The sequence below is a fragment of the Octopus bimaculoides genome, chromosome 16, assembly GCF_046866305.1.
Source record: "Octopus bimaculoides isolate indiv1 chromosome 16, ASM4686630v1, whole genome shotgun sequence".
In the NCBI taxonomy this organism is placed as follows: Eukaryota; Metazoa; Mollusca; class Cephalopoda; order Octopoda; family Octopodidae; genus Octopus; species Octopus bimaculoides.
This window is the reverse complement of record NC_142943.1, coordinates 22,395,542-22,410,641: the sequence shown is the minus strand read 5'-3', so window position 1 is coordinate 22,410,641 and position 15,100 is coordinate 22,395,542. Positions and strand designations below refer to the sequence as shown.

General features: G+C 34.0%; 1 protein-coding gene across 1 annotated transcript in view; it reads left to right on the top strand.

Annotated features, from left to right (window-relative positions):
- The window catches only part of LOC106877567 (uncharacterized), a 28,997-nt gene extending 15,198 nt beyond the window's left edge, over positions 1-13,799 (top strand). Inside the window, exons 2-3 of the mRNA XM_089364264.1 lie at positions 6,968-7,098; positions 12,610-13,799. Of these exons, the coding sequence (XP_089220390.1) occupies positions 6,968-7,098; positions 12,610-12,792 (314 nt within the window). The 3' untranslated portion in view covers positions 12,793-13,799. The remainder of the gene's footprint in view (positions 1-6,967; positions 7,099-12,609) is intronic.
- Positions 13,800-15,100: the final 1,301 nt, after the last annotated feature.

The window sequence follows — 15,100 nt, the reverse complement described above, 5'->3', positions numbered from 1 at the left end:
ACGTCATCTAGAACAATTGCAACCTCGATATTCTTCAGAAGACGACCGAGAGCTGGGAGATACACCTTCTTTCCGTGATTCAGAACCTCAAGTTATAGAGTCTGCTCCTGAAGAACCTGTTAGCTCATCGTTACCACCTAGCAACAATAACTCAACTCCAGAATACAGTCGTCAGCATCCAAGAAGATCAACGAGATGAAGAAAACCTCTTATTATGTGTCACAATACTGATTTATTTGCACTCAATTTTGTTGTGATACTGTGTAATTTACGTTTTATATTCCATATTTGTTGGGGAGGTGTTATATTGCTCTAATTCAGTTCTGACTAGGTGTCGAACTGAGTTTGGTGACTTTTGCCTTGTTTAGTAAATGTATTTGTATTTTGTTAATTTGTATAAATAATAGTTTTAATTTGCATACTGCTTTGTTTCAACATAATATTAGAACTTCGATTTGAATAGTGTTGATATATTTTCGATTATTTTTGATTAATAATATTTGATTAATTATTAATCTTTATAGTTTATAATATCGTTAAAGTTTTTTTAAATCAAAACTTTGTATATATATATAAAGTTTAATCTTTTATTCTTAATAATTTTTTCTTTCCTAATTTTTTCATTCATAATTTTTCCATTCATAATTTTTTCATTCATATTTTTTATTATTACGTTTGTAGAAATAAATAATCTTGTATTTTTCTATTATTCAATTGATCTTTAATTATAATCAAATAAACGTCTTTAGCTTTAAATAGTATAGCTTTAACTATTACACCAGTTAAATATGTACTAATTTTATCTTCATTATTATTTTAAACTTAAACTTCGTTCAACTTGTATTTAAAACAATGATAATTTAAAACAATGATAATTTATGTAAGATGTTTTTTGTATATATTATACATGTTATTATAATGGATGAAGGGATGATTATTGAATGGTTATTATTTTGATATTATGATATTTTTTGAATAATTTTTCTATCTTTATATAATAAGTATTTCATATTAATTCATTTGGTACTTATTGTTGGTTGAGATATATATCTAATTATTGTTCTACTTACGATCTGACGAGTAGCTATATATTTTTGAATAGAATTTATTTTCGATAATTTCAATTGATTTTAATCGATTTAAATTTCTTTTCTATTTGAAAATTGGTTATGAAACACGTGTAATCTTTTTATTATATTTATCTTATGATATTTACTTTACTTTATATTATACTCATTTATTGTGCTCTTAATTATTAATTTTTCTATATGTGATAGTGGATTTTCATCGATGAGTTCTTGAAAATTGGTTATTTTCCCTAAAACTATATATTTTATATATATATATATATATATATATATGTAACAAAGTAAAGTTGTAAGATATTGCGCGAGCGGAAATATATATGAAAGAAGGTTTGAAAATGCAATTTTAAAGATGTTTATTCACTTGACCAGTTCCAATCCTTTTCTAAAAAAAGTGAAACCGATCAAGTGAATAAACATCTTTAAAATTGCATTTTCAAACCTTCTTTCATATATATATATATATATATATATATATATATATGTATGTATGTATGTATGTATATATTTGTGTGTGTTTGTCCCCCCACCATTGCTTAACAACCAATGTTGGTGTTTACTTCCCCGTAACTTAGTGGTTCAGCAAAAGAGACAAATAGAATAAGTACTAGGCTTACAAAGAATAAGTCCTGGGGTTGATTTGTTTGACTAAAGGTGATGCTCTAGTATGGCTGCAGTCAAATGACTGAAGCAAGTAAAAGAATATATATATAAAAAAACAGAGAAGATGGGTGAATAAAAAAAATTTATTGTTAAATAAAGTAGTTAAAAGGGGAGGTGTTGTATAATGAAACTGTATACTCCTCCTGGTAAGAAGTGGTAGGATTCAGCCATTATAAATAGAGTTGAGAGTGGACAGTTCTAGTTGGTATCTTCATCATCATCATCATTGTTTAACATCCGCTTTCCATGCTAGCATGGGTTGGACGATTTGACTGAGGACTGGTGAACCAGTTTCTACTGCTGGATGCCCTTCCTAACGCCAACCACTCTGAGCGTGTAGTGGGTGCTTTTACATGCCATGCTCAAATGATGTTTTTTACATGCCACCTGCACAGGAGCCAGTCCAGCGGCACTGGCAATGACCTCGCTTGAATGTTTTTTCATGTGCCACCGGCACAGATGCCAGTAAGGTAACGATCACGCTCAAATGGTTCTATTTACATGCTACCGGCACAGAATCCAGATAGTTGCTCTGGCAATGATCACGTTTGGACAGTGCTGTTAGCGCTCCACTGGCACGGGTGCCAGTCATCGAATTTGGTTCAATTACAATTTCGATTTCACTTGCCCCAACAGGTCTTTGCAAGCAGAGTTTAGTGTCCAATGAAGTAAATATACAAATAAGTGGGCAGGCTACACCCCTGGTAGAGGCCACGGATTATGGTCTCACTTGTCTTGCCAGGTCTTCTCATGCACAGCATATTTCCAAAGGTCCCAGTCACTAGTCATTGCCTTGGTGAGGCCTAAAGTTCGAAGGTCGTGCTTCACCACCTCATCCCAGGTCTTCTTGGGTCTACCTCTTCCACAGGTTCCCTCAACCACTAGGGTGTGGCACTTTTTCACACAGCTATCCTCATCCATTCTTGCCACATGACCACACCAGCACAATCATCTCTCTTGCACACCACAACTGCTGCTTCTTAGGTTCAACTTTTCTCTCAAGGTACTTACACTCTGTCGAGTATGTACACTGACATTACACATCCATCGGAGCATACTGGCTTCATTTCTTGCGAGCTTATGCATATCCTCAGCAGTCACGGCCCATGTTTCACTGCCATGTAGCATGGTTGTTTGTACACATGCGTCATGCAGTCTGCCTTTCACTCTGAGCAAGAAGCACTTTGACACCAGCAGAGGTAAGAACTCTCTGAACTTTTCCCAGGTTATTCTTATTCTAGCAGCTACACTTTCAGCGCACCCTGAATGAGGTATCAAAATGTTTCTTTGTGGATAATCCTCTTCAAGGAAAAGTACAGTAGAAATTACATTTAAATATTTTCAAAAATTCATAGTGATACCGAATAAATGGCAGAGTTTTGGATCAGGACGCCCATGTAAGTTACATTTTCTCCATTTTAACAGGAATTTTTTTTATTTTTGCTTCATGGCTTTAGAAATAATGAGGATAAGCTTTTCATGAAGAAAAAAAATCCCTCCAGACAGATTTTGGCCTTTTTTTTTTTTTTTTTGCACAATGCACTTAAAAACAATGGGAGAAGCCTTTTTAGTAAAAAACAAAAAGAATTTTGTGTTGTTTCTAGCACATCCCACCTCATACATTTCTCAGAATTTCATGTAGAACTAGATTAAAAAACAAACAAAATATGGAAACTAATTCCTTGCATTAAAAACAAATTAAAGACATTAGACACATCTATACATTAAATTAATCTTGTTAGTAGGAAAGAGAGAGAGAGAGAGAAATATCCCCATAATGAATATGTAAACACTATCACAAATTATCTTGCCTATATTCAAAATTGGTAAAAAAGTTTCACAGGCAGTTCATGTATAATGTTACAGAAAGCACTTTTAATTTCATTTTCTACTTGAAATGCAGCAGTCTTGGTATCTTCAAATGGTTCAGCATTTTTTGAAATCAATCTTGTTAAACAGTCAGCATGTCTTAATTTCTTAGATGGTATATACCCCATATTAAAATCATAGTTTAATAACATAGTACCCCTGCATTGCAACCTATTAGCAGTATGGGTAGGGATTCTTTTCTCAAACCCATATATAGATAATAACCTTTACTGTGTAAAATCTATGAAATGTTTTTATGACAGAAATAATCACGAGAGCATCTTTTTTGATTTGGCTGTAACTTTTTTCTGCTGAAATCCGAGAACGTGAGGCATGAACCACCACCTTCATGTTACCATCTTTATATTTATATAGCATTACTGCTCCCTATACTGTACTCAGAGGCATCTGAAGCTACAACAATTTCCACTACAGGATCAAAGTGTGCTAAGGCCAAATCTGATGTTGATATTTTTTAATTCCATCAAATGCCTCCTGACAATTTTCAGACTAGTTCTTCCACTTTACATCTTTTTTAATAGATTATTTTGTGGAACCCTTACCTTATGCATATTTGGAATATAATTTTGGTAATAGTTTGCCAGTCCCAAAAAAGCTTGTACAGTCGCTATATTTGTTGGAGGAAGCGTATTTTTAATTGCACCTGTCTTCAGTGGACCTAATCAACATCCATTTTTGTCAGTGATTTGCCCTAAATATTTTATTTTAGGTAAGAAGAATTCACACTTCTCCTCACTCAAAGTGAAGCCATAATCCCTTATTTTTTTCAAATACATATTTTACGTGCTCGACATGTTGGTCCCTGAATTCACTTTAAAAGAATATGTCATCCAGATATGGAATTGAAAATTCACAGTCCACTAACATTGCATCCCATAATCTGTTGAAAAATTGCCAGTATGACTTTTAAGACAAATGGTAACCTGTTGTATTTATACACTTTTATGTGTGTTAATTGTTAGGTATTTAGAGCATTCATTGTCTATTTTAATTTGTAGGTATGCATCAGAGAGATCCAATTTGGAAAATATCTTGCCACTGTTTAATTTCACAAATATGTCCTCCAGAGTAGGTAGTGGTTAGTGGAATGTTTTAAGACATTTGTTTAAACCAGTGGAAAAAACATGCACTCTGATTTTATTCTTTTTTTTTTTTAACATACACAGTTGGTGATGCCCATTGACTATATTCTACTTTTTGGATAACTCTAATTTTTTTCTAGTCTCTCTGAATTTATCTGGTCTAATGCTACAAAAGGTACAGTTCGTTTTTGCTTAAATACCAGTATAGCATTTTCTTTTACCTTGACTTTGTTTTGGTGCACAGACCTAATTCATCAGACAGAACTTCAGGAAAAGTCTTTTTTAATTTTTTTTTTTTTAATTCATCTGATGACTTATTTGTACTGGTAGGAAAACCATTCACATTTTTACAAAAAAGATTTATGGAGAAGTCCCATAAGTTAAATAATTTCATCCAGTCTGTTCCAAATAAATTTGTATTATTCAACCTAAAAACTCTAACTTTTAAGGTTTTTTTGCCCTTAAAATGAAATTTTTTTCCTGAAACACCACATGCAATTTTTGAAGTTTCTTTTAATCTTGGTCTCCCAATTCTCTTTCGATGTATCTATGTTAATTATTGAGATATCACTACCTATATCCAATTGTAACTTTACGTTTGTGTCATTAATTTTTACATACACAAAAATCTTTTGAGGCTCATTCATATTTCTCATCACCTGTTTATGTGATTTTTTTTCCTGTTGAACCATTTTTTAGGTTTTGTTTTACAGTGTGATTTTTTATGACCTCTCTTACCACACTTGAAGCATTGTATTTTTTTAAATGGACAGGTACTTTTAAAAATGTAGACCACCTATAACACCGATTCAGCCTTGACTTTTTTTTCTGTTATTCATTACCAGTTGACATGCCTGAATATGAGGGCAATCTTTCTCCTCAATTTTATCTGCTTCATGCCTTAGATTTATAATCCTCTGGCATTCTTCTGCTACTGCCTGTAGAGTTAAATTTTGGTCCTGTTCCAATTTTGTTAATATCCAGGAATGTATATCTGCGTCTTTGCTTGCAGTAAGCCCTTGAACAAAAACTAAACGTTTAATTCATTTAATTAAAATTTTTCACACTCTCTGTTAACAGAGAGTGTGAAAAATTTCAGCAATTGTTGATTTTGTTGTTGTTGCTGCTGTTGTTGCAACTGCACCACGGAGGCCAATAAGTCTTCCATGTTGAACGATTTTTTGGTTTTATACCAAAAAAATCTTTGTTTCATGAACTGACAGTGAACTGCTTACATTGAACTGCTGACAGTTCTTTATTTTATAACAATGTATCAGTCCACATTTAGTTACTTGGGGGTGGTCTGAATCCTTCTACAACAGATATAAAAATCTTGAAGAAAATATGTTCTTTTCTGAGTGAAAATTAATGATAAATTTTCATTTTTATATTTCCTACAATTATCTGACCTACCCTATCGATTTTTATATCAAATGAAAGCAAAAACTGTCCTCTTCATAGCTGTATGATTTTCAACACAACTCAAGTTATAGCATTCTTGTACATAGCAGTATTAAAAATTTTTTTTAAAAACTTTGTAAATGTGTGGAAATACCAGGATAATTGAGCAACCCTGATATGATATATAACTGTTGGATTTTAGTTTTATCTATATGAGAAGAAAGTTCACATCCAGAACTTTCAAAATTATGTATAATTTTCCATGGAAAAAGTTTATTTTGACATGAAAATGACAAAGCAAAATGTGTGTTTTTGTGCATTCAAACTGTATGGCATTTTATAGTGATACCTACTAATATAGCTGATATTAGTTCAGTTGATGCTATTGTTATCATAAAATAGTTTGATGCCATGTATGAATAATTGGCTGAGATGTTTATGATTGGAATCTCTTGTTTCAACTCCTAGAAGAGTGTACTGTTTTTATTGTTGCATTATTATGCATTAGAATGTTGTTTGTTTTTTTTTCTTTTTTTTTCTTTTCTCTTTATCAGAACAATGGTCCATCATTAATGCATATCATGAAACTGATAAATTTGCTCATTAAGCTCTTCTAGAAATATGTGAAATTTTGTGGAAAAAGTTGCATAGTTTTGTGAAAGAATACATACTTTTGCAACCCGTCTTATCTGTTACTAGCCTTCTTGTCTTGTTTTCTGTTACATCAGTAATAATGACAAGAACTTGGAGATTAGAGTATGTGACTGTGTTGGTCAAATACTTAATTTTTTTCTTGTAATGTTTTTTATTATTATGTATTTTATCCTTAAATATGTATTTCTTTAGTAACTGACATATGGGAAGGTGATGACAAAATTATTTCTGAGCAGAAAAATCAGAAAGAGAGAAAAGAAGAAATAATAGAAACCTTCCTTGGTCAAGAAGAATTACCAATTTTAGAAAATATTAATATTTCAGTAAGTATTAAAATGCAATTTTTGTGTTTCATGATGTCAAGTTTATGACTTTTTAAAATTTTATTTCATTGTATCTCATATACTTCTCTCTGTTTAAGAATATTTCTATGAGGGATACATGCTCACATACATACACACAATGTTTTATCTACAAAACTTCCTGAATTTTCTCAAAGGAAAGTGAAATGACTATGTCAACAACTAACAGACTATTGATTCCACAGTTACTGGTAACTTAGTAGAAAGCTAAACCAAAAACTGAACAAATATGAGAATAGAAAAGATTTTTATTTTAGTACAAGGAAAATTGTAAATATGAATCTTTGGAAATGAATACTTGAATCTGTGATTTGACAGTGCTTTGAATGTAGGTAAAATAATTATAGTTGATTACACACTGCTTTGGATACAGATCAAATCAGGTGTGGAGTCTTGTGCTGTTGCAGCATGTTGCTACATTCACCATTTGTTGGTATATTCCTGGGTTCTCCTGGGAAACTTGTTAAGCAGAGTCCCCATCTCCATCTCCACAATATACATCCTCATCTTCCATGACCATGTGGCATGTGGTTGACCAATATGAGCTATCAACCCAGCCAGATCTTCAGTGAAGAGAACATGGTCAGCAGGGTCTAACTTGGAAAATCAAGCAACATAACCAAACAGTCTGTGCTGGTACTCTTGAATCATACATGTAACAGGATGCATCTCATTTTCTGAGTAGAGTCATTGGTTGGTACCAAGACGTTTTGCAAGATTGTGGTTATTTGAGTACATTTCATACATATATGTATATTTTGCATTTGTGTGTGTGTGTATCATCATTATTTAACATATTCTCCATATTGGCATGGGCTGGATGGATGTTAGATGATGATGATGATACACACACACCTAGTGAATAAGTGTGTAGATAAAATAATTGTCATTATATTTCGGGATAGTCATTTTCTTTTTCTTGCCAAATAAACATACGCACTATATATTCGCTCTTCACTCGTTTATTATTGTTCGTATTTTATCTTATGTCCATTGTCTAAAAGTCTTTTGTCACACATCTGTGACCTCTTCAGTTACTCTTCTATCCCATGTGTTTCCTCCTGTTCTATTTAGTCACAGATTTCCAGACAATGGAAATAAGAACAATAATAAACAAGAGAAGAATGAATATATAGTGCATGTGTTTATTTGGCAAGAAAAAGAAAATGACTATCCCAAAATATAACAGTATCTGTTTCAACAAATGATTTCATATCTATGCTCTGATCATTGTTACTTATGATTATACCCTGGCACTATACCATCTCTCTCGTGCTCTCTCTGATACTTTTGCTAGTTCTTACTCTCTCTCTACCCTCTGGCTGGGTAGCTACATATCTCCTCTATAGTAGCACATCTATTTCTGCCCTCATTCTTTGCTGTTTTCCCTCTCTTTCTCTCTCAGTGGATAACTATGTACCTCCTCTATAGCAAGACACCTATTTCTTATTTCTTTACTGCCCACAAGGGGCTACACACAGAGGGGACAAACAAAGACAGACAAACAGATTAAGTCGCTTATATCGACCTCAGTGCGTAACTGGTACTTATTTAATCGACCCCGAAAGGATGAAAGGAAAAATTGACCTCAGCGGAATTTGAACTCAGAATGTAGCGGTAGACGAAATACCACTAAGCATTTCGCCCGGTGTGCTAACGTTTCTGCCAGCTCACCGCCTTACACCTATTGCTGCCTCTCTATTTCTCTATCACAATCTAACCTTTCATCTTCTGATACTGGATCACCTCCTCCAATGCTCCCTCCATCATAACAAGACACCTGATTTTATCTCTCTGTCTCTTTGTCACCCTCTAACCTTTCATCCTCTGACAAGAGTTCTCCTTCTCAAATGCCCCTGCCCCTCTCATAATTCCTTGTCTTGCAAGTTACTTTTTGACCCTACCAGTCCTGGTGCCACATGAAAGCATCCAGTCCACACTGTAAAGTGGTTAGCATTTGGAAGGGCATCCAGCTGTTAAAAAAATGCCAAAACTAACCTTGCTTCTGCTAGTGCCTCACAAAAAGCACTGAGTCCACTCTGCAGAGTGGTTGGTGTTAGGAAGGGCATCCAGCCATAAAAATACTGCCAAAACAGACATGGTAGTGTAGCGTAGTTTTTCTACCTGACCAGCTCCTGTGAACTGTCCTACCCATGCATGCATGGAAGATGGATGTTAAGCGATGACAGTGATGAATTATGGACCTCTACTTATCCCAACAGTTAGGATAAGTTGATGAGAAAAGGGACTGATTGTAGGAAGCCCATATGCATGGTAGCATCATTGCTGACAATGATAGCCCCATTATAGTAACTGATTCCACTGGTTGTTTCAAGAAATACCTGGATGGATATATTGATGTACACGAAAGCTATGACTATGATTCATGAAGAATATTTCAAGAATTTGTGTAGTGAAAATTATCTCAATATTTATTTATGTCGCATTTTTCTTAACTATAGTACTATTAGTAATATGTTTTCAGCTGGCTAGTTACTAGTTTACTACATTTATGATAGCAACAGAGCTAAAGGAGTATGTGTAATTAATACAAGTTATTATTATTTTTTTTTTTTTTTGCAAATTTATATAAGCAAAAGATATATACATACATGTGATAAATTCCATACAGTTTCTTTTTGACAAATTCAGCTCCATACTTCCATCATTCCCAGTCTATAGTAGAAGACATTGACATTTAGTGTTGCACAGTGAAATCAAAACTAAACCCTTTGACCAGAAAGTAAGCATCTTAACTACACAGACATGCTCGCATCCTTTAAAACATGAATTTCAAAAAGCTACCCATCCAGCTGGTTATATACAACTCTAGTGGACTGGAGCACTGGGCTGGCCTTGAATTTTATCTACGAAATAATTTATGTGAAATGGTTGTCGAAAGTCTCTAGAAAGAAATGTGTCACTTTACAAAAAAAAGTGGGTGGAGTTAAAAGAACTTCCAGTTAGCAATGGTTGAGTCCTATTTTGATAGGGAGCTGATAGAATAGTATAATAGACATCAGGATATTTCTTAGAACAACCTGCTGCAAACTACTGACCAAGTTTGCAGATGGTACAGGGCGCCAGTTAACCAGTCAGTGATCTGGTTGTAACTAGAGTTATAATAATTTAATAACAGTCTCTGAAAAAAAAAAAAGTAACAAATTTTAAATTAGGAGGCTAATGGAGGAGGCAAGGAATTTTCTGAATAAGTGCAATGTGTATTTGGAATGAAGCTAGTGCACTTGCCCTCAGTCAAAAATGCAAGAGGGTTGGAGGATAAACATGAGTGAGATAAGAAAAACCTATGCAAAATGAAACCGACAGACAGAGGAGGATTGAATTAACTTGAATAAAACACAGTTTGTATCACATTAGCCATATTCCTAGTAAGACATACATGAAAAGATTTAACTGACAACTTTATATTGAATTCCATAGTCTAGTGGGTGCTGGTTAAACTAAGTATAGCTGAATATTAGCATTGTACAAAGATGCTGTAAGCAACATAAGGATTGGCAACAAATTTAGCAGAGAATTAAGTGCATTAGTCGATGTCTAGTAGGGCTTTGTCTTCAGTCTCTGACTGTTCAAATCAAAGTGGTCAAAATGCCAATACTATCTGAGGACTAGCTAATGGTGTAGAATGGACTTCAATATTGTGTACTCAGCATAAGGAAAAGGTATAGTAAATATGTGGCAGGCTGAGAGGAAGGCAAGATTGCAAATGTGAATATTGTACAGTAGGAGTACCCATGAAATGAAATCCATAAATGCATAGATGACTTAACAGAGGTAGTACAACAATGTTACTTAAATAACATAATTAGTACTGGAGAGTTGATTTAGTGAAATGTACAGAATAAGTAAAAAGTGGATACAAGTTCAGGAAGCTGTCTGTTGTCTACAAAAGTGTAGAAATTGAAGAAAACTTGTGTGAGAGAGAGAGTTTCTAAATAGCACATACAGCAACTAAGTAACCAATATACACAATATAGACAAAACTTAAAATCTCAGTATATACCAAACAATACAGGTGTAAAAAGATGGTTGATTCTTAGAGTTGATAAAAAGAATAAACATTTGTAAGGTGCATTCCAGAAGTTTTGAGACCTTATTTTTTTAGGAGTGACAATTATAACTGTCCTAGATTATTGTAATTTTAATGTATCATTATTATACATGTAATAAGTTTACCTGCCAACATTTTTATTTCAGTTTGAAGGAACAGCTATAATAGCACTTTGAACACACCCTACTAAATACTGCTTGTCACAGATGACTAGTTTGCAGAATGCTGTCAGGATGTGAAAGCAATTTGGAAGCTTGCTTTGCTATAAAGTTTTATGTTAAACTGGGTAAAATCACTACAGAAACTTATGAAATATCCCTGATTGCAAGCACCTGTTTTTTCATTGGCACAAGAGGTTCAAGAGTAGTAGACAGGAGTTGAGAGAGGATGAGAGGTGTAGAAGGGAGGGGGATGTCAAAACATCAAAACTGGTTGAAAAGATTTGAAATTTTCTGGATGAAACAGTCATGTGTCTGTAAAGACAATAAGCATATAATTTCCAGTTGGTATGGCAACTCTACACTAAATCATTCTCGAAGATTTGGACATGCACAAAACTTCTGCTAAGTTTGTTCCCAGTGTGCTCAGTAATGAACAAAAGGAAAGATGCATTAGTGGTAGCAGGAAATGGTTGAGCTAATTATCTCCAATCCAAGAGTACTTGAGTCTCTGGTAACCTGTGACAGATGTTAGATCTACTTTTATGATTCAGAAACCAAGGGACAGGCTGCATTGTGGCTCCTCCAGACCCACTAGGAAGCTCATGACGCTCCCACTTTTTGACAGTAAGGTCATTATCTATATCCACTGAATTCCCTCTGGCCAGACAGTAAAGAAAGAGCACCTTGTAACAGTTTTGAGGGAGCTCAGGAAGAGATTTTGTCACAAATGATCTAAGCTCTTCCACTCAGGTCTATGAAACCTGCACAAGACAATGCACCAGTCCACTGTTCCATCCTAGTAACCAACTACTTGACAGAGATGGGCATCAAAACTGTCTCTCACTCTCTACAGTCCAGACATTGCTCACTGTGACTTTTGGTGGTTCCCCAAGCTGAAGGAGAACCTCAAGGGCAGTCATTTTGAAAACCTTGAGAAGATGGAGGGGGCTCACACCTTTCACTTGAAAGGACTTCCATGGGGCCTTCATGAAGTGCTACAACAAATGCATTTGAAGAAGATTAGAGTATTGTACTTCTTTGAAATTAATAAGTCTCTCTTGAAAAGTCTCAAACCTTTGGTATATATCAATAGTTATGATTTTAAAATAATCACTGCTAAATGTATATTTGAATTAAATTAAGCACTGAAAATTTTGGTGGTTATATTTGTTTTGTGGTTGAATGCATTTTGCTGTATATTCTTATATGACATATATTTATATATTTTTTCTTCTCTAGATGAGATATCCAAATGATGATAAGTTTCGTGGATTCAACAGCAAAGTTCAGTTTTCTGGTCCACATGTTCTGGAAGGCTTGCGTGATATGATCGAAACAGAAAAAATTAAACACACACTTCCTGCTTACCTATCACAGCTGCTAATTCTTGGAAGAGACCATATAATTTTAGGATGCAACTAATAAAGATGTTTGTAGCTATAAACTATTAAACACACTCACACACAGACATATACTTATAAAAAATGTATGTATACAGATATACATGTGTGTGTGCCTGTGGGTAGATTGGTGTGTGTATTTCTACATACACATGTATATATGTATTTGTGTGCATGTATATATTAGTATGTGTAGGTGAGTATGCATGTATGTATCATCATTATCATTTTAACATCTACTTTCTCTTGCTTGCATGGGTTGGATAGAGTTTATTGAAGCAGAATTTCTACATCCAGATGCTTTTTCTCACCTGTTTCCAAGTCAAGTAATATTGCCTCATAGCCAGACATGTTTTTAGCAGAATGTTGGAAATGAATGTCATTCATTTACAACAATCATGCAATATCAAGACAAAGAGACACAAACACACATACGTGCGCGCGCGCACACACACACACACACACACACACACACACACACACAGAAGCATTTTCCAAATCCCACTCAGAAGGCTTTGGTTGACCTGGGACTATAGCTGGAGACACTTGCCTAAGGTGCCTTACAGTGGAACTGAGTCCCAAACTCTATGATTGGGAAACATATGTGTGTGTGTATCTTTGTTCATTCACTTAAAAAATGAAATGTTCTTAAAAATGGCAATGAGAAGCTTGGAGTAAACTGAAAAACAGGTTTAATGTTGTTCTTATATACTTGTGTATGTGTATACATTATATGGCATAATAAAAGAAAAACATGAGACCTTGTTGATGTAATGAAAATTACTTTATTCAAGGCTTATTGTCAAATCATCAGAGATGTGTAACTTTTACATGTAACTTGATTGGACTGAAAAATGTTGACAGAATTTACCATCTCCATGACAGTAAACTTGCTGTCTCCATGATGGGGGAATTCTGTCATCCAATAATGTTAAGTATAAAAGTTATGCATCTGACGATTTGACAGCAAGACTTGATAATGTACTTTGCATTATATAATTAATAATGCCTCTATGTTAATGGATCATATATAAGATAGTGGACCTAAATATCTTTCAAATAATCTCTCATTTTTGTTGTTTTCCACATATATTTAGTAGAACACTCAAACCCAGATTCCATACCAAGGGATACAATTACAATACATGAACAGAAATATAAATGGTGTTCTAAATACTGGTTATCTGTTACAAAATTTAAGGTTTGAATTGCACTAGATGAATGTATATGTGTGTGTGTAATCATGCACACACACACACACACACACACACACACACCTTTTTATCTTTTACTTGTTTCAGTCATTTAACTGCAGCCATGCTGGTGCATCACCTTGAACATTTTAGTCAAACATATCAACCCCAGGAAATATTCTTAAGCCTAGTACATATTCTGTCAGTCTTTTTTGCCAAACCACTAAGTTATGGGGATGTAAGTGCACCAACACCGGTTGTTAAGCAGTGATGGAAGACAAACACAGAGAGAAAAATACGCACACACACACATACACACACACACATACATATATATATGTATATATATATATATATATATATATAATCATAAATATACAGGGATTAGCATTGAGTTGCTTCTCCAACATACTAAAAATTTAGAAATAGCAGTCAAAGAACTACTTGATTCTAAACTACAAATTTTTCTCTAAACTGATGGCGATATTTATGGCACACATAGAACATACATACATATATACATATATACATATATACATGCATACAATAGCCTTCTTTCAGTTCCCATCTACCAAATCCAGTCAAAAGCTTTGATCAGGTGAGGCTATTGAAAACACTTGCCCAAGGTACCACACAGCCATGTCTGCACCTTTTTTTTTTTTTAATCTACATACATGTGCAGCACTTTTTGTGTGGCAGATTTTCTACAGCCAGATACCCTTCCTGTCACCAGCCTCCACTTGTTTCCAAGTGTGGTAGTGTTTTCCCTCCTCTTTGTTAGGAAGCACAAGCACTTTCACTCACATACATGATGGTAATATTAGCCTACCAAATCTTTTGTCAGCCTGTGACATTTTATTCTATTAATATTTATATTCATAGAATGTATTTCCCATATTGTAATGAAACACGTGTAACAAGGAATTAAAATGATACCATATATTCTAATCTTTGTTTTAATGCATACTTGGTCTGCAAGCTCACCAGGTATCTCAACTTCATTTAAAATAAAACATCTACTTACATTCATTTTGATTACTGGAATACACAGATGTGCTTCGCTAGAATACAGCTTGGATTATATTCCCTTATTTATATATATATATATATATATAGTTGAAATTTACAGTAAAACAA